Source organism: Lepidochelys kempii, chromosome 21 (assembly GCF_965140265.1).
Source record: "Lepidochelys kempii isolate rLepKem1 chromosome 21, rLepKem1.hap2, whole genome shotgun sequence".
In the NCBI taxonomy this organism is placed as follows: domain Eukaryota; kingdom Metazoa; phylum Chordata; order Testudines; family Cheloniidae; genus Lepidochelys; species Lepidochelys kempii.
In genome coordinates, this window is record NC_133276.1 from 3,198,405 (window position 1) to 3,217,283 (window position 18,879).

Below are 18,879 nucleotides of genomic sequence, written 5' to 3' on the forward strand. Positions count from 1 at the left end.
GCAACAATTTCCCCCCTGGAAGGCAAAGGGAGGAGACATGGAGTCTCTGGGAAGAGAGGCAGAAACTAGAGCTGCCATTTGCTGTGAACAACAGCTACTCTGACAGACCTAACGACACAGGAACAATTCTTATCGGCCAGCACATCCTGCTCTTTCCGTTAACTGCCCACATTGGTCCCACTCTCTCTCCTTATGTGGCGCTCCCACAGCAGCCCCCACTACCAGCTAAGCACACAAAGCATGCACCCTCAATAGGGTCAGCCAGCGCTTCTCCCAGCTCACGATTCTCCATTAAATAAGAAAGGGATGGCTTTGTGCAGCCAAAGGGTCTGTCATTCCACACGTCTGTCTCTTCCAGGGTGGGTTTGGCCTCACAGGGGAAAGCTCTCGTCCCTAGGGCAGACGGACTCAGACCCTCTCCACCACACACTCTTCTGAGAGTCCCCTTTGCTATTCCATAGCTTCCTTCAGCCAGGCCCAGGCCCAGTGGCTGCACTGGGTCAGGCAACTCTCATGGACGCATGGGATAGTTAACCCTTTTCCTGCCTCCCATGGGATGAGGTTAATAGATCACATTACAATCATTGCTTGGGAAGCTATTCTGGGAGGATGGGGGTGTAAAAGAGCTTGTCACCAAAGAAATGATAAAGCCACCAGCATTTCTAAAAATACATGTTGGCGTTGTGGACAACAAAAGCCAGCTGTGGGTTTGGGTTTGGTTCCTTAAGTGAGAGGTTTGGATGTCCAGATAACTTTGCAGACAGACACTTTTGAAATCTGTTGCCATATTTATGGGGCTGAGGTACAAACTAATCTTCTGGAAATCAGTTCTTAGGAAAAAAAAAACCTTTTTTCTTTTCTTTCTTTTTGTGTGTGTGTGTGTTTTGTTTCGCTCTGTCATCTCTCCTGTCTCAGCAAGGGAGAAAGAATGAAAAAAGACTCAGCTTGCCAATTGGTGCCATTTGCCTTGCAGAGATGATTGCTCTCTGTGACTGTTGGGCACAGCCCATGCAGGGAGAGCACTGGAGGTGGGGAATTGGTCCAAAGGTTACAGTGAAGAGAAGTGAGAGGGACAACAGCTTCCCCTCTTCTCCCTGGCTCGGGCAAGCAGCATGCCTCATAGCTGCAGCAATAAGAGCTCCCCCTACTGTTCAGTCTACTTGCAACCAATGGCTATACCTATCACTGAGTTGTGGCATGCTCACCTTAACTCTGCCCATCAGTGGGTAGGGTTGTGATTTGTGTGAAAGAAGTTATAGAGGCAAGATACAGAAAGACACAGAGAGAAATCACTGACAAATACATAGTTATCATCCTGTGCATGTTAGTGTGATGAAGAAACTTCAGTTGTCCTGATGGGAGAAGGAATGCAGCAGCTTCTCTATTAGTAATGCAGCATGGCATGGAGCTGTTTTCTTTAGAAGACATGTATTAAGTGAAAAGTGTCTCTGGTTTGGAGGCAGATTCCAACAAACCGATTCATGCGGAATAGTGTCTTACTCCTTGAGTAGTCCCATTGATATCAGTATTCAAGGAGTCAGGTACTATGCAGTGTAAATATGCATGGCAGAATCCAGTCCTGATTTATTAAGGTTCTTGTGTAGCCCTGAAGGAAACAAGAAACATCACCATATAATTGCAGAAGAATGTTTAAGTTCCATATGTTAAATGCACTCAAATCTTTCTATCTCATCAGTCACTCTATGCTTAGTGGATAAGCTGAGGCCCATTGAATTCCATATTCTGTGTATTGTTCTATAAATAGATTGCAAATCATGTCCTTCTGTGTTGGAAAAGATTAAACGATACATTGCATTTGATATGACTATCTGTTGCTTTAATAGAGTCCAGGGTAAAATAAGATTAAAAGAATCACAGAGGAGTGGAGGGGAATCTTTCATCTGTGGAAAGCAATGAAGAGACCCAAAATAAGATAAAGGTCTGACTTTAAGTGGCTCTGTCGAATTATATAGGAGTATAATGAGCTCTACACAATTTAATTTCCATATGCAGCTCCACTACAGCACACCCAAAGCAATAAAGAATGAATATTTAAACCTGGCTCAAAAGCTGTTTTAATGTAAAGATTTGAGGTGTTCAGAGGAAAATTTCCTAAGAAAAAGAGTTAGAACAACAGTAATGTGATTTGTAGGAAATACACTGTCCTCTCCATCACTTCATTATAACAGCACTGCCTGCCTGTTGCAACATCAAGTTGGATCCAGGACTGGCATGATAATAACCGGCTATTATTACATGGGACATTTGCTTTTTCAACAGTTATTATTCCTCTCAATGCATGTAACAGGAGCAATTCATAACTTCGCAGTCCAGCTTGTTTCCAAGCTTCGTTTAAGGTGTCATGTCAGCTTCTCGGCATCCTAAGTAGAACAGGTAATCAGTGTGTGCACTCCGCTGCAAACGCAGCAGCTTCCTTGAATTCCTTGGCTTCTTTCTTTATTATTTTTGCACAGTGCTCTATTTACCAGCGGCAAAGGGACCATGACAACAATCAGTAGGTCAGACCCTCTGCTGAAGTTATTGGCACTATGCTAATTTACACCTAGCTGAGGATCTGGCTCATTATTTCGCCAGGGCTGCATGTGTACTCTGGGCTCCAGCTAAGTAGGAGAAGTGAAGTCTTTGATAAATTTCTTTTGGTTTCAATGTTAATGAGGGACCTGAATATTGTTGTAGACTAAGGCCATTTTAAGGATGGTTGAAGATAACAAGAGGAAAACAAGAAAGCACTTTCCTTCCATCTCCCGTTTACTCTGACACTGTAGCTAGGGTGTGGCAAGAGCCACTGCTTTCCAAATCCCTAATCTGCTTTGTTACATTTTTCCATATGCAAAGGGCAAGCCGAGAATTTCTATCTAGAATGCAGGTGCAAGCCTAAACTCTACTCCAGAGAGCGGTGGAGCAGAACTATAGATCCCTACTGTATACTGGGGAGGGGAATCTGGCCCTGACTCAATGGCTTTCATATTGCACTGTGGAACTAGAAAACCAAACCATAAAAGCCTTCAATCAGCTATCTTTGATGGCGGCTTTCTTTCAGATACAAGGATTTTTTTAAAAAAAGTGTTGTGCAGTCGTGCAATGCAGTACTCACTAGAGCAGGCACCAAGAGGGCTACAGATATTCAAACCATTCATTATTTAGAGGAAAAAATATGGGAAGCAGCTGTTAATTATCTAGTGTATTTGTGTTTTCTGCCAAGAACGCTCTTACTGTGGTTTTAGCTGATACAATTGGATGGGCTGGCTAATGCTAATAACAGCTCCTGGCCCAGTAGGGCGGGAGCAGGAGTGGACGTAGGACTCTTACACACAAGACCTGACATCCTCTGCTTGTTTGGGATGGTTACAAAAGACATAACTGATTGTGCCAGTACTATAAAGAGATTTATTTTAGACTTCAGCGTATTGTACCTCAATCCATACTCTAAAAAGGAATGTATCTTCCAAATCAAGGGCACAGAAAATCTGGAGGGCCACAGGAATCTGGCAAGTAAGAAATGATATCAGAGACTAATATCAGAGAAACCAACAATAAAATCACTCTCCCTTAGAAATATATGGAAATCAACAACAGATAGGTAGTTCCTAATCCTGCCATCCGGTACGAGTGTCTCTTGGCCTATAACACCTGTTCCTTGCACCTTGCCTAGACAGATTAGAGATGGAGTGTTGAGATAGATGACGGGATACTCTGCCTTGGGACAGGCTGTACTCCAGGTCCTCTTACAATTCCATTACTGATCCCAATGGACAGCATAGGAAGGTGACTGCCAGGGTATTGCCATAATGTAGGGTTTGTCTGTCTATCTAGATATATCCCCCTCATCACCATGACATCTGAGCAGCCCACACATAATGTTTTAGGAAAGTCCAAGTGTCCTCCCTGCTCATTCTATGCTGCTAGATTCTGCCACATTGCATCTTGAAACTGCAAAGGCTAGGGAGAGGATCCACACCTTTATTGACACCCGCCTTTCAGTCTCCTCACTAAGACAAATGCGGGCTAAGATAGCCAAATTAATGCTCTTAATGTGCAAATTGCTGTCATATGATTGTTATTATTTCGAATGAATTATCTTCCAGATTTGGTAATATGCACGTTGAGCTCCTGTGGTTTCCTAGCAACTCTTCCTACCACCTCCACTCTCACACACGCACTGGGGACTGCTTTTTTCTTTTCTTTTCAGCTCTAACAGTGCCCAAGACAATATTCAGAAATAGTGATCTCATGCCCTGCCTTGCCCTTTGCGAGTCACTAGGGCAGGTAAGATCTGGGAGGAATGCACCCTTCCTAAAGGCATTAGCAGCAGATCAACCAAAATACATGATCCTCCACTTGTTTGTGTCTACTAGAGCCCTCCCTCATCGAAGGACCAACCTCCAAGCGTGGGTCTGGGATGACACAGCCAAGCCCACCAGTCTGTAAAATAGGATATGACAAAAGCTGCATGTAAATGCAAACCTTAATCCCTAGGGCCCTGACCCTGAAGTTGCTGAAGTTCTGTGTGGATGCAAGAGTCCATTTCAGAACAAGAGCCTAGACCTGTATGCCTGTGGGCTGGTGCAAGGTGTTCTCAGAGGAAAGTCATTGCCCCTGGAATTCACTTCCCCACTTGCTCTGACAGAGCCCAAGTCTGTTGGCTTTCCGGGCACACAGTAAGGTCTTCCATTAACTCAGGGTTGCCTGTGGAGTGGGCAGCATGGGGAGGGTCATGGCAGGGCTGGGGAGGTCCTTTTAGTGCATTTTGTTTGGTGTTGTGCAGGTTTAAATCCTGGTCCATGCACCATGTCCATGCAGTGGGGACAAAGCTGCCCCTGAGGGCCTGTTCTGGATGCCTGGCTGGAACTCATTGTGCTCCAACAACCACTAGCCAGTGCAATGACTTTCCAGCTTGCCTAGATTAGAGCAGCTAGGAGGCTTCTTGGACTTGCCCCCATCTCTGGGTCCTATATCAAGCTCAGCTGGATGCCAGAGTCAGGGCATTTACATTTCCTGGCTGCTCATGTGCCTGGTGAGATACTCAAAGGAACAAGGCTGGGTTTTGTTGTAAATTTCAGGCAGGCGGCAGCAAACTGGACATCACCCAGTGATGGAGACAGTAGGGCTGCCTAGAGTTGTGTGAAGACTGGCAGTTGTTCACATGAGCATTTTAGGAGTTTGTCCACATGAATTTTGCACCCTCTGGACTTTGCTTTGAGTTTCAGGGTTGACTGAGCCCACCAGATCAACCTGCAATGGCCCATTTCACCTAATTCCATGTAACAGCACCAAGTGAGCCCTGGTTTCTATCCTGAATCATAGTCCCAATTTGGCTTAATGAAAACACAGCCGAGAGATGTCAGTGGGGTTGCACAGGGTGTAAATCAGCACAGAATTTGGCTGCAAGTGACAACGGGGTGAAATTCACTCCTGTGCACAGGGTCTGTACAGGGTCTTTGCCAAGCCGTTGGTCATGCTCCATCATGTTCAGAGACCCACATCCTGCTCACCCCTAAGAAATGTAGGGCTTATATGGGACATAAGTGATAGATAGGCCTTTTAACTATTCACAGAGGTGAAGTTCACCCCATACACATACATAAACTCAGGCACACAAAAGCATATCAACCTTCATGACTGTCCTTCATGGTCTCCTCTTGGACACTATTTCCTTCCCTCGCTCACAGACTACAAAAATAGGTTTAAATCACCATTCTTTCCCAGCAATGTTTTATACCCATCTGAAGATCTTTTAAATAACAACATCTGTTCCAAACTCTGAAAGCCATGGGGCTTAATTATTTAGTTAGCTTGTGGCTCTGTTTCAGGGAGGAAGAGTGAACAGATTCTCAGAGATGAACCATTCACATTCCGTGTGGAGTACAGCTATTAATATTTGATCTCCTGCTAGCCTGGAGGCAAAGGGAATAATGTTCATCACAGGAGCTTAAGACTGAATCCACTTTAACAAATAACTGAACCGATAATGATAGCAACAGAAGATGCTGGTGGAACCTTTTGTGCTGTATCTGAGAAGAAACTGTTGGGGACTCTTGGACTTCCTGCAGCAAAGGAACTGACATTTTGTCAAGAGCAAGAGGAAATACGTCCTCTGTAATCATCGTCAATTTAAAGACGGAGATCAATGGGCCAAAGTTACTCCTGGTGCAATTCCAGGGAGGGATACACTAGATCAATTGTGAAAGGCTAGGAAAATGTACAAAGAGGTGTGCAGGTTTACTGTATGTGAAATAACTTTGTGGAATGCAGGTGCAATGACTCAGTACAACATGACTGGCCTAGTGATCCAGTGCATTCACTCAGCAGTTGCAATATCCACCTGAACATGCCTGCCACATGTCTAGGAAGAGAGGTTTATTGCACTTCCAAGTTGTGTGGAACTGTTGCTCTCAGTAACGCTCACCCCCAAATCCAATTCAGATTTGCCCCAAGGCAACTGTGGTAGCATCATCAAGAAGCGTGTTTCAGCACAGTGTTTGCTGGTCAGCAGCTACCCTGTTTTCCTGGCTTCTCTCTCCTTCCCAAGTCAGACAATTCTTGCAAAGACTTACAGCACTCTGTGCTGTGCAGCTGTCATGGTTACAGTCATTAAAATTATTAACAGGACAGGAAAGGGGTGTGAGGAAGGGAAAAAACAACAAGAAAGAGAGGACATCTTAGACTAATAGCCTTTAAAGTCAGAAGGGAGCATCATGATCATCTAGTCTGACCTCCTACATATTGCAGGCCACAGAACCTCACCCACACACTCTTTGTCATTTTTAAATGCTCTGATGGTGTCAGATCACACACATTGTGATCTAATCTGCTGCCTGCTTGTGTTGCATGTTCCTAGGGCCTGCCTTAGAACACAGGGTGAAATCCACCATCCATCTAAGTTAATGGCAGTTTTACCATTGATTTCAGTGGATCCGGGATTTCACCCATCGACTCTGAGCTTTAGTGTTAAGAGTGGGTGTTGGGAGCCAAAGAAATCTGGCCAAGATTTAGAAAGGCGACACTTGGTTTTGGAAAAAGGAAAGGAGTACTTGTGGCACCTTAGAGACTAACAAATTTCAATTTTTGGCTGCTCAAATGGGCTCATGCTGAACACCCACCCTCTGAAAGCAAGGTGTGTCAAGGCAGGGGCTCAAAATCACTAATCACTTTTGAATCTCCTGGCCTCTGTCTCCTAATTGAAGTTGCAGAATAGTGCCCAGGACACGTCTTTGCCTGGGAAATTGTTTGTGTGCATGAATTAAAGTGCACTGGGTTAAGCAAATCTTTCAAATCCAGAGTGCTTGAGTCACTCGTGCATATATGGTAATACACTTTCTGGAATCATTATGTGCTATAGACCCATCATGGATATTTACCTCTTGGCTTTGCTCTTGCTACACTGTGTCCATTAACCATCACTAATCAGAAAAGAAAACCTAGTGTTCTGTATTATTTAAAAGATTATGCAGTATTTTAAAACACAACCTAATATAAATTTGTTATAGTGGTAATTATTTCATGTATTTACCTTTAATGGAGCTTGGGTATAAATATTGAATTAACAATAAATTTTTAAAAAGCAAATCACTTCACAGAGAAGGAGGAAGTATTTGCATAGACAAATTTAAAAGAGTTAAAAACTGTTTGATCACTTAATGATAGAAGCTTTATATGCTTACATTAGTCTATACCACTTTTCTATCATTTAGTTCAGTCCTCTAACTAGAAGTTATAGGGTCTGTAGAAAAGACCGAGCCAGGCAGGGGTAACTAATTATAAGAAACCAAACATTAGGTAAATAGATGTTTTTCCTTCTTTCCGAATAGCTTATTTGTTGCTGTAGAGAGATTTCTATCTAGGAGGGCATATTTTTTTCTGGAGAAAATTATGCTCTTGTTACCATATATCCAAGTTAACAAACACACACTGCTGCTGGAGGAGAAGAGAAGGAACAAACAAGGTGTTTTTTACAGTCTCCAAGGAGAGAATAAGAGATAGATAGATATTTCCAATTATTAATCTATGCCAATCAGCTCATAGGTGGGGCAAGTTAGTGATCTGCCCTATTATATATCCTTCTTGTCTCCTATTGTTAACCATTTGTATCGTAGTTACACCTACAGTCCTCCACCATATAGGGCCTTATTGTGCTAGGTGCTGCACAAACATATCGTAAATGACTCTCCATGCCACAAAGTGTTTACAGTCTAGAAGACAAGGCATCACAGAGGGATTTCACGTGCAAGCAAGTGGGAGAAACGGGGCATAGAGGAGGTGTGTGCACAATCTGTATCAATTATTGAAATCTCTCTCTCTCTTTCTCTGTCACACACACATCTGAGTCTCACATGATAAGCTATATATACACACACATGCATGTAACACAATCCTCCCATGTCAGAGGCAAGAAACATGTGAGAGATGGGTGTCTCTAGTTGGACACGCAAAATATGGAGATACCCAAAAATATCACTGTGCACTTTTGAGTAGGTAGCCACCTACTCATTAAGGGGAGGCCACCGATGGGCTGTGAGAGGTCATAGAATCATAGAATATCAGGGTTGGAAGGGACTTCAGGAGGTCATCTAGTCCAACCCCCTGCTCAAAGCAGGACCAATCCCCAGCTAAATCATCCCAGCTCTGGTAATGTCTTGAGTCATCAGATTTCCTTAATCTCCATCAATTGAGTTTTAAAACTGGGTTGCAGGTAGGAAGTGCAAAGGTTGTGCTGATCTTCCCCTAGCCATAAATTCCTTGTATTTTCATCTCGCTGATTTTTCAGGTTCGATGAAAACTTTGTATTTTCTTTCCCCCTATTTTAGTAGAGGTGGAACAATTGGCTTGGTGTGTAAAAGTAAAAATATGTCAATAAATCTTGCTTCTCTTCACAGAAAGCCCGGCTTGCACGGATACGAGTGGCTAAAACAGGCAGTTCCAGCGCTTATCTTCACAGCAAACGCAATGGCCTGCTGAACGCAGCCTTGGAGCTCACGGTACGTGCAGAGAAAATAATCCCTTTCACAGTGGAGTTTGAAAAGTTCTCCATCCCAGTCAAACCCTGTTTTGGTTGTTTCCCCCACCACAAAGACACACCTAATTGCTTGTTATTCAGTGTGACAGCCTCACATGTTGAGTTGTGCTACACTATAATTACACTACAATTTACTGGGTATGCTATCTGTAGAGACAGCTGGAATTCAGCTGCAAAATTGGAGAGGGAGGGAGGGACTTTCTGGGGCTCTTTCTTGAGCTAGGAAAGGATCCATCTTTCTAACAAAGACAGAAATGACAAAGAGCATTAATGGACCAGATCCTCAGATGGTGTAAGTCAGCATAGCTCCATTGAAGCTCTCTGTGTGTTGAAGTCATTGGAGCTGTCCCCATTTATATGAGGTGAGGATCTGGCCCTACCATACATTTCTGTCATCTTTAATAAGGAGTTGCTTGTTTCCAAATCTCTATATCCTCACAAGTGTGCAATACCTTATTACAAAGTGCCATGCTGTGCACAAAGAGCTCAGTAAAAACCTCGCTAATTTCTACTTTACTAATCCATAGACTGGATGACGCACAACCCAATACCTGTGCATGTGCACACTTGCACACACACACACACACAAAATGGACTCACTCTCACCCATTTCTCAGCAAAGAGACAGCCCTGTAGTGAGTTTTCATATTGCAATCCACCAGCTTCAATAATTTACCAAAATATTCTGTGGAACACTCACCAGCATGCTCTGATATATCACAAGCCATTCATACCCACAGCTGCCCCCCGCCTCCAAAAATGGACAAGATTTCTGGTAATGCATTATTCTTGATTAGTTACAAAAAAAAAATTTGTTCCCCAGGGGCTTGACCCTGCAAGGGGCCAGCTGCTGTCAGCACCTTTTGCCCTTGACATGAGTTGAGGGTGCTTGACCTTTCAGCTCAGCCCTGAACCACAGGTGGCTTGAAAGCCGCACCATACCAGGAGCGGTCCTGGGAGGCAGTGTGATTCAGAGATACCTCTTTGGGGCCCGATTCCTTAATACTTCCGCCTCACTCTGGTGGTGGGGCTAGTGATTTGCTGCTGGCAAGACAGCTCACTAGTGGGAGACAGAACCTACTCCCTCCCCCTCTCCCCCGCCACCCGGTCTTGGGCAGAGGGCACTAAGGAAGTCAGCCACACCTGTTGACTCCTACACTGCAGCTCTAGCTCACCTGTAGAGGGTTTAAATGGGATTCCAACTGCCCTGCATTGCATGCAGTCCAAGTCAAAGTCTAGCTTAGGTTCTGTCTTTTACTCTCTCACTAATGGCTCTCTTGGTCAGGGTGTATCAGCAAGGATCTGCTGTCTCTGGAAAATCACACATCGTATTTATTCTCACACTATAATACTCTAAATACACCAGGAAGTGGCCTCCAAACTGACACACACACACAAATTATGTCATTTCCTCCAGCGTTGGCAACTCTTGTGATTTTACTGCATATCTTGCAATTCAGTGTTTTTGCTACACCCCCAACTCCTGGAGTCAGGTGACTACATCAGAATCTCAGTTTCTTTTAAAAAAATAAGCTTCTAGCCCTTCTGGTTGCAAAGAAAAGCTACAAAACATGAACACTAAAGACTCAAACGTTAGTAGGCAAATAAAAAGAACCAAACATTTATTATTTCCCAAAATCTCATGACTTTGGAACAGTTGGGTTTGGCAATGCTGCTTTTCTGTAGCTACGTCACCATCAGGAGGAGCTTGTGAGTAGAAAAAGCCAGCACTTGCAGAGATCGTGCGTCACTAGCATGAGATCAGGAGCTGCGGTGGGATTCCTGGAACCATTAGCCCTGAAATTATTACAGGCTCACAATTACTGGATTGCAGGAAGGAGGACCCAAAGACTGTCCAGCAGGAGAAGAAAATGTGTCACAGCTCCTGTTCTGTGCAGCTCGATGGTTTTATTTTTAATAGCAAGATATCTGAAGGCTAGTATTAGCTATTCATGAGGAAGGAAAGTTTTAAGTGAGTCAGATTGCTCGGCAGAATCAGTGAAAATGAGAGAAGGTTGGTACATTAAAGCCTGCTCAAGATCTGAGCAGGAATTAACACATTTCGTGGGTTTAATTTCAAATAAATCAGTCCTTGGTGCACACGGAGAACAGAAATTGCATAACTGAGCCTTGAGAGCTGCCTAATGCTGTGTTCATGCATCCATACTCTGGACCTAATCCTGCAAACACTTACTACTCTGCCTGGTGCTGCTTAATGGGAACATTCAAGGCAGTGAGTGTTTGCAGGTATGAACCCTTCATTTTTACTCAGTTCTTGCCAAGTCAGATGGAACACTTGCCACTGTAAAAGTGGAGACAGGGCTTCAAGATTTGGCCTGCAATGTCTCTGCATTGCGCACTCAATCCAACTGCCATTTGAGTTGAGGGAGGGCTGGATCACAGACATAGGAATCATGATGCCCTTTAGGCTGGGCACATGCTATGCAGCCCCTTAATTCTGCCCGTAGCTCCACTGGTTCAGTGAGATTACTTACAGAGGAAGGATGCTACTCAAGGGGAGTAAGAGCTGAAGAATCTGACCCTCAGTTGCCATGTCGTCTTTTCAAACTGATTCCAAAGAGGCACATTGCACCAGACACTAGATTGGGATGCACAAGAACTGGGCTCTGTCACTGACTCACTGTGTCATTTCATTTCCCCACCTCTCAGGGGCAACATATGATATTTACCACCCTTTGTATATGGCACTGAGCTCTCTGGATGAAAATGGCTCTGGAAGCACTAAGCAAATCTGAGAGCTAGGTTCTCTTTTTCCATGTTTGTCAAAACCCAGCCCAGCTGAACAGGACATGGGGAATTTTGTCACCTCAGCCTAGTGACCATCCATGTCAGAATCCAATTCACCACTCACGAGCCTTCGGTTCTATTGCAGGCAGTTTCTCTCTTACACGGCAAAGGTCCCCAGCCCCTAATGTCAGTGAGGCCTTCTGAAAATGAGCATTAAACCTTCTCAGCTGGTTGCATTTTTTTTTTTAGCACGTACTGTAAACATGGCTTGCCAATCAAACTGTGAAACTTTTGAAGGAGGCACAGAATGGTTACGACGTGGCCAGGGACTCGGAGAACCAGCTCAGATGTGTTAATAAGATTCTGTTATTTCATCAGGAGGCAACATGCACAGTTACACTGAAAATTTAAATCATGCCCTGGGTTTTGATGGTCTTTTAATTGTACTATTTAAAAATGCCATGGCAGCTCAGCACATATGTGTGGCCCTCACTTGATTTTCCAGCCTGTCTCCCCAACGTGAATCCCATCACTTCTCTTTCAACCAAGCCAATCTGCCAGGCAGCTCAAAAATGGCTACTGGGACACAGATGCAAAAGTCCAGAACATATTAGCTTGAGAGCAATAATTGGCTCCTAGGTTCATTTCTGGCTTTTGCCCAAAATGAGTTAGGAAAGGGTTCTTTTTCTTTTTTTGGCTTTGTGGCTACTGCAGATGTTGTGACAACTGTGAGGGACAGTGGCAGAATCTGGCCAGTGATTTGCCAGTCTCAGATTATTTTAAAATGTACAGAAGAAAGGAATCTATCTTTTGTAGTTGGTGTGTTAGATAATATTTTGGTTCCTGGCTACTGGGTATACTCTCATGGGCAAATGAGCATTAGTTACATAGTAGCTACACTTGGTTATATGTCCTATTCTTGAAGCAGGCCCAGAACTTGCATCAATATTAATGGAACTTTCATGTGTATATCTAGTGACAAGACTGCCTTAGATTTAGCAATAATTCCAAGTGTAATTACTATGTAGTCCTTATTAGCAATTAGCATGGAATTTTCATTGTTTACTACTATGTAATCAATATATAATTGTTTTGTAAATGCCCAATAGTAACAGTGTGAGATGAGCCAGAATGGAAGCATTAGGACTTATGGGTCCCAAAATACATTATCTGCAGTTCTGAGGGGTTATCCAAGGAAATAACTACCACAGCTACCATTCTGACTGAATGGACAGCATCCTGAGGGCTTTGGGGCATGTCGAAACATGGGTCTGATTCTCCTCTCACACCAGTGGAGTTACTCCTGATTTACGCCAGCTTATGTGCGGGGAGAATCAAGCCATGTGTCTTCAGCTTAGAGCTTGGCAGTGTAAAGAGCAAAAGAGGAGGAGGAGGGATGATCAAAGGAGAGCAGTATGGAGAGAATATTCATTCCCTAAAGGCGGCATCGACTTTTCCTTCAGTGAAATGTGGGTTTGAAGCATTTTGTATTTGCCATGCAGACACTGAATAGGCAGGTTTTGTATCCTTTCATTTATGGGAGCAAGTGATGCAGTGTTAATAGATGGAACATTAGACATGTTCAAGTGTTGATGGGCATGTACCTTGTAGTGGCTGCAGCCTACACAGCATACGTGAGCCTTAATCTCCTCTTGCCATTAACACCTTACAGCTGTGCTGCTGTAAGATCGCTTGTGTAGCCACCCTATGCTGATGGGAGAGAGCTCTCCTGCCAATGTAGCACTGTCCACACCGGTGCTTATGTCGGTGTAATTTACGTTGCTCAGGTGGGTGTTTCTTCACATGCATGACACAAGTTATACCACCAAAAGTGGTCGTGTAGACATGATTCACTTCTTGTTGAAATGATAGGAGGTCTGTATTTTGAAACAAGACGGTTTTGAGATCTGTCTCTTCTTACAACCAAGAACCCTCTGCAGCCACAATATTGATAAAGGGCAGAATCATCCACATGGAAAGACTAAAATTAGCTTCTGTGCCAGTCCCTCTGTACTCAACTCTGTCCAACTTTGTTCACTGAAACACCAAGCGTAAGAGATAAGACAACCCATGGAGTTCTTCAGATTTGTGAAGCTGGATGCCACACACAGGAAGCAAGTCTTCCACAAGGACACCAGCAGTTCAGTGTGTGCCTTTCAAGTGCAAACTGGGGGTGGTAGCTTGTATCATTTTCCCCAGAAGCTTGAAGAGGTAGGATCCCAGATCAAATTCTTGACACTCTCCTGGGCTTTTCATTACAGACAGATTTTTCTTCTAATGAACCCAGATTGCCTTTGCATGGAGCAACGCAGGTATCATTCTCTCCTGGAATGCGCTTCTGGATAGAACAGCCACTGCCAGGCATTTGTGTGCTCAGACTGTCTATATGCATTTGTTGCTCCAGCTGTTATTATCTTCTGTTTCCCCACTCTTTTTTGCATGTTGAGATGTGCCAGAAATTCAGTGTCTGTTTCTGAACGTACCGAGCTGGAGGAAAAGCAGGAGCAAGGAAGATAAGGCAGGAGTCTGACCCTCGGTACTATTTATTTCTAATAATATTCATCCCACGATCTGTGTTTCCATACGTTTCAAGTCTGCCCTCCGGGGGAGAGGGAGGGAGAGGAGAGAAGTTGCCAACACTATGTATTCTACCGTGGAATTTAGGTCTTCTACCAGAGCCAATGAAGCCTTGTTTCCTTGGCTTTCAAATTCCATTCATATTTGCTCTCCAGCACAACATGCAGGGACCTGGTAAGTGGGAACGAGCTCCTGCCTAACCTGAGCTTGCATCATTGATGCTACTTTCCTAAGTGATCAGTTGGCATGGGCAGAGGAGGGGTGGCAAGTTAATATAGTACGATTTCAATGGTTGGAAGCAAGGACAGTGTCTCTTTCCTATTGGCTGCTTTCTGATATACTCATGTTAAGCATTTTGTTGTTCTGTACCCCTGTTCTTCACATAGTATGTAGAATTCCAACGAGTTGGAGCCTGCTGCTATTTGGGCAATCGGTTTTCTTCTTGCAGTTAGAGCAATGTTTCACTAGCTGTGTTAGGTGTCGGCTGATTTCCTGTGGATTTCTAAAGTGCTGGGTATTCTGCAGGAAGTGACAGATGTCTGCCTTTACTCAGGGTGCCAATGATCGAGTTTCCATCCTTAAATTTCTATAGCATCTGGCAAATTTATCTCATGCAACACATTCAGGACCTGTGCAAAGCAGGGTAAAGGCACCTGTAACAGTCTGTGGCAGTCCCTGCAGTAGGCGTGTTGCAGCATGTTGCCTCTCCATGCGGTTTAAAATGTGTCCACTTTAGCTTTGGAGCCAGACAAAAACAGTAGAGAGACACCAGACTTGACGATGACCCATACTAATGCTTTAACCACAAAACTATCCTTCCCCCCAATACAGCTACTGCTACAAGTCAATAACCTGTGAGTTCCTGGGAGCAGAAATAAATGGGTCCTGCCCCCTCATCACAAAATAATCATGTGTCACTGCCCATTTATGACTTTTTCTCATGTTGCTGTTGCAAATGGCTTTTTAACACGAATATCCTGACTGTCCAACCGTTACTGATTTCTGTGAAAAAGCATGCAAATCTCTCTGCACAGATGTCCTGGATCAATGCAATAAACCTTCAGGTCAGTTTGTTTCTATATTCATGCTACAAAGCACCTCTGGTTCTCAGAGAGATTCATGTTACTTAAAGCCGTTTGTTGCAATGGTCTGTTCCTTTCTTCTTTTAAGTGAGATTTAGCTTTATACTGCTGCATTTGCTTTATCACATCAGGTGTCCTCCACAGGAGATATTCACATGCAAAGTTCTTCTCAGTTTCTATTCCTTCTCTCCATCTCAGTGCGGAGAGGGTTCGCTAGTGACCTCTGCAGGCTTTGCACAGGACCTATTTGCCGTGTTAGTTGACCTGGGTAAGAAAGAAAAACCTAAACTGTTCAGGTGGTTTTTAGCCCAACCCTGAAAATACCTTCTGGAAATGTCCCAGCACAACAGGTTTCAAGGCAACAAAGTGTAACTGCCTCCTACCTAGGAGAGATTCCCTTGTATCAGTCTATAAATAGTGTGTGCACTCCGTGACCCCGAATTATGCCCTGAGATGCCTCTGGTTTAGCATCAGTCAATTTACCCGATTTTCAGAAATGCCAAGTTAGACATCACAGTACGATCCTGGGTGTGGTTTCAAAGATGCAGCCAAATGCTCAATATATCACAGGATCCACTTAGGTATGTTGGCCATCAGCTGAGTTAAACACAACTGATTTAAACCCTTTAACAGCCCTAGATGAAGCCAGCCGGTAGATGCCTATGTTAAAATGTTCTGCTTTCTATCCCATTCCACCCATTTTCTTTCTCAAACTTTTGGATACTGCTGTTATGTGCCAGAAACAGGTATGCAAGGCACACGTGTCAACTTTTATCTTTCAGCTTCGAGCATCGCAGAGGAGTCTCTCTCCCAGGCATCTACTGCTGAAACACCTAAGGAGCTTAAGGGGGTCACTTGCAAACATTTAATTGTCATTTTAATGTGTCTAATTGTCTGAAAATTTTAGCCACTGAATACACACAAAGATTAATGAGTATGATCGCAGAAAACAGGCCATGAAATTGGGGTGGATTTCAGGGTCAGTTGGTTTAAAGAAAAAATGCTTAGCAAAGTAGCTCTTAAAACTGCAACTATGGAATGGAAGAACTAAAATAATCCTTGTTTTGGAACAGCAGAGAGACTTGCCAAACAGCTTCTTCTTAGCTTCTTTCTTCCCATTTCTGGAGCATATCCGATTTTCAAATTGAGAAGTGAATGATGCATGCAATACTCTGAGAAACAGGCATTTGTATAAGACACGGAGAAACAGCAGATTCACGGGTTTACATACTGTGATAAATAAACCTTGACTGTGGCACTCAAAAAATGTGCTTATTGGAAATCCTCTCTCGTATGTGTGTTTAATCTCTGCCCAGTTTCATGGGGCTCCAGAGAGATCTTAGAGCATATTTATTTTCTTTAATTAGATATTTACAACATTGAGCAAGCAACAGAGTGCTTTCAGACATCGTCCTTCCTTACCTGACCAAAAAAATCATGTAAATAGTGAATTTAAGTAACTAATGTTTATATATAATTAAATGGATCTAATATCTTTCTGCTGAATGACTCAATTGTAAGAATAATGAAAGATTAGACTCTGAGCTCTCTGGGGTTGGTTGGTTGGTTGTAGGGTGCCTAGCACAAGGGGGCTCTGATCCCTCTCTAGAGTCCATACATAATGGCAAGAGAAGCAATAATAACAACAACATCATGGTCTGATGGTCAGCAGACAGGCATAGGCAAGAGGAACATCTGAGTTCTACTCCCAGCTCTGAAGCTGGCTTCCACTATCCCCTCGGGCAAGTCATTTTACCTTTCTATGCATCAGTTTCCCCATAGAGATATTAGTACTGATCTCTATCAGAATGGTGGCATTGGGGTTAGCTGGTACAGACCTTTGAAGACAATAAGCTTCGTCAAAGTGCTGAGTATTATTATGCATATACTGTACTGCAGCTCTTTTGGATTTCACATTCCCCATTTGGATTTGTTATTTGTAGTAGATAGGGCCATCCTCATTACAGAGCTAGGCTTTCAGTTTGTCTTATGCCTACGATCTGTGTCCCTCACGAAAGACCATTCATCAGCAGCATGAAACCCGCACCCAGTTAGGGGCTTAGAGGAGAGTAAGAACAGAGCAATTTGCAGGTAGCATTCCTTCTCCTACCTGATCATGATTTGGGAGGCCAGGCTCTCAGCAGCTTGGACAAAACTTCTCAGGAAGACAAGATTAAGCAAAAAACTTTCTGTGGGGTCCCTGCTTTACTGCAAAGGTTTCTTGTGAAGTCAAAAGAAAGAAAGAAAGAACGAACGAACGAACGAACGCACACACACACACCCATCTCAAGTAATTTTTCTTTTATATGGCTTGAATACTTACCACTCACCTGCCCCCAAAATTCAGCCCAATGATTAAACCTGTCTGATACTGCCTGTCCTTTTTGTTTTGCTTGCTAACAGCCAAGGTCTTTTAAAGGTTCTGAGCCTAATGCATCTCAGCTGCGCATGATTCCAGCCCAGCTGGGAATGCCTGCCTGAGCTGAATCTAATGACTCTGACAGGGAATTTTAACTCAGGAAACCCACCCGGCTGTCTGACTTAGAGTGTAAACTCTTTGGGACAATTATTGTACAGCGCCTAGCCCGCTGGGGCTGTGATCCATGACTGGGATTCCTAGGTACTACCACAATACAAATAATAATCAATAATATAATCCTAATTAATAAAAGTCACAACCCCCACAGACACCCTCAGAAAACAGGGCTTTTTCTTTTGAGGGGGTGCTGCTAATTCCCTCTGATCAAATCTCTCGTGCCAATGCTACATGTTCCCCAGTAAAATCTACTTCACTTCTACTAATAGTGATGATTTATTAATAATAATAATTTGCACATCTCCAGTGCCTTTTATTCAAGCTGCTTTTCAAACAAAGGGCTTGATCCTATGAAATACCAGACACTAACAGCTCTCATTGAAACCATAATGGCACTTAGCCCCCACACAGAAGCCTTACCATATCACTAGAGAGCAGATACACATCAGTTCCATTTTAGGAGACTGAAGACAGATATAGAGATGTTACTAGAGCTTGGACCAGAACCCAGGAATCCTGGCCCCTACTACTATCAGTCTATTCGGTAACACCCCACAAAGCCAGTCATGGGCTGTTTTTTCCTACTGCCTGTCTTCACTGTTTCACCTCAGGTCATTGTATGTTTTGTACCATTTCCCACTCAAGAGACAGGATCATAAAGCTACATACCACCTGCTTCCTGAATTATACCCCAGCCACTGGTTCATTCTTGACTTAAAAGGAGACTAACAAACTCCTCACTCCCAAGCAAATCACCCCCTTCTTGGAGGCAGTAGGGTTTAGGGTGAAACTTTTTGCAAGTTGTAGCATTGCCATTCTGAGCTTTCAAACATCATGACTTTTTTGAAAAATAATAAATTGTGAGTTCTTTTTCCTTGCCTGCTGTTTTCTGGGTCTTTAGG

General features: G+C 43.5%; 1 protein-coding gene across 12 annotated transcripts in view; it reads left to right on the plus strand.

Moving 5' to 3' along the window:
* Nucleotides 1-18,879, plus strand: part of KCND3 (potassium voltage-gated channel subfamily D member 3) — a 416,732-nt gene that overhangs the window by 382,456 nt on the left and 15,397 nt on the right. For all 12 annotated transcript variants that reach the window (XR_012155846.1, XM_073320252.1, XM_073320245.1 and 9 more), the window contains one exon: nucleotides 8,895-8,996. Coding sequence is in view for 11 of the 12 variants with exons in the window: in XM_073320252.1 (XP_073176353.1) it covers nucleotides 8,895-8,996 (102 nt within the window). In the remaining variant the exon portion in view is untranslated. The remainder of the gene's footprint in view (nucleotides 1-8,894; nucleotides 8,997-18,879) is intronic.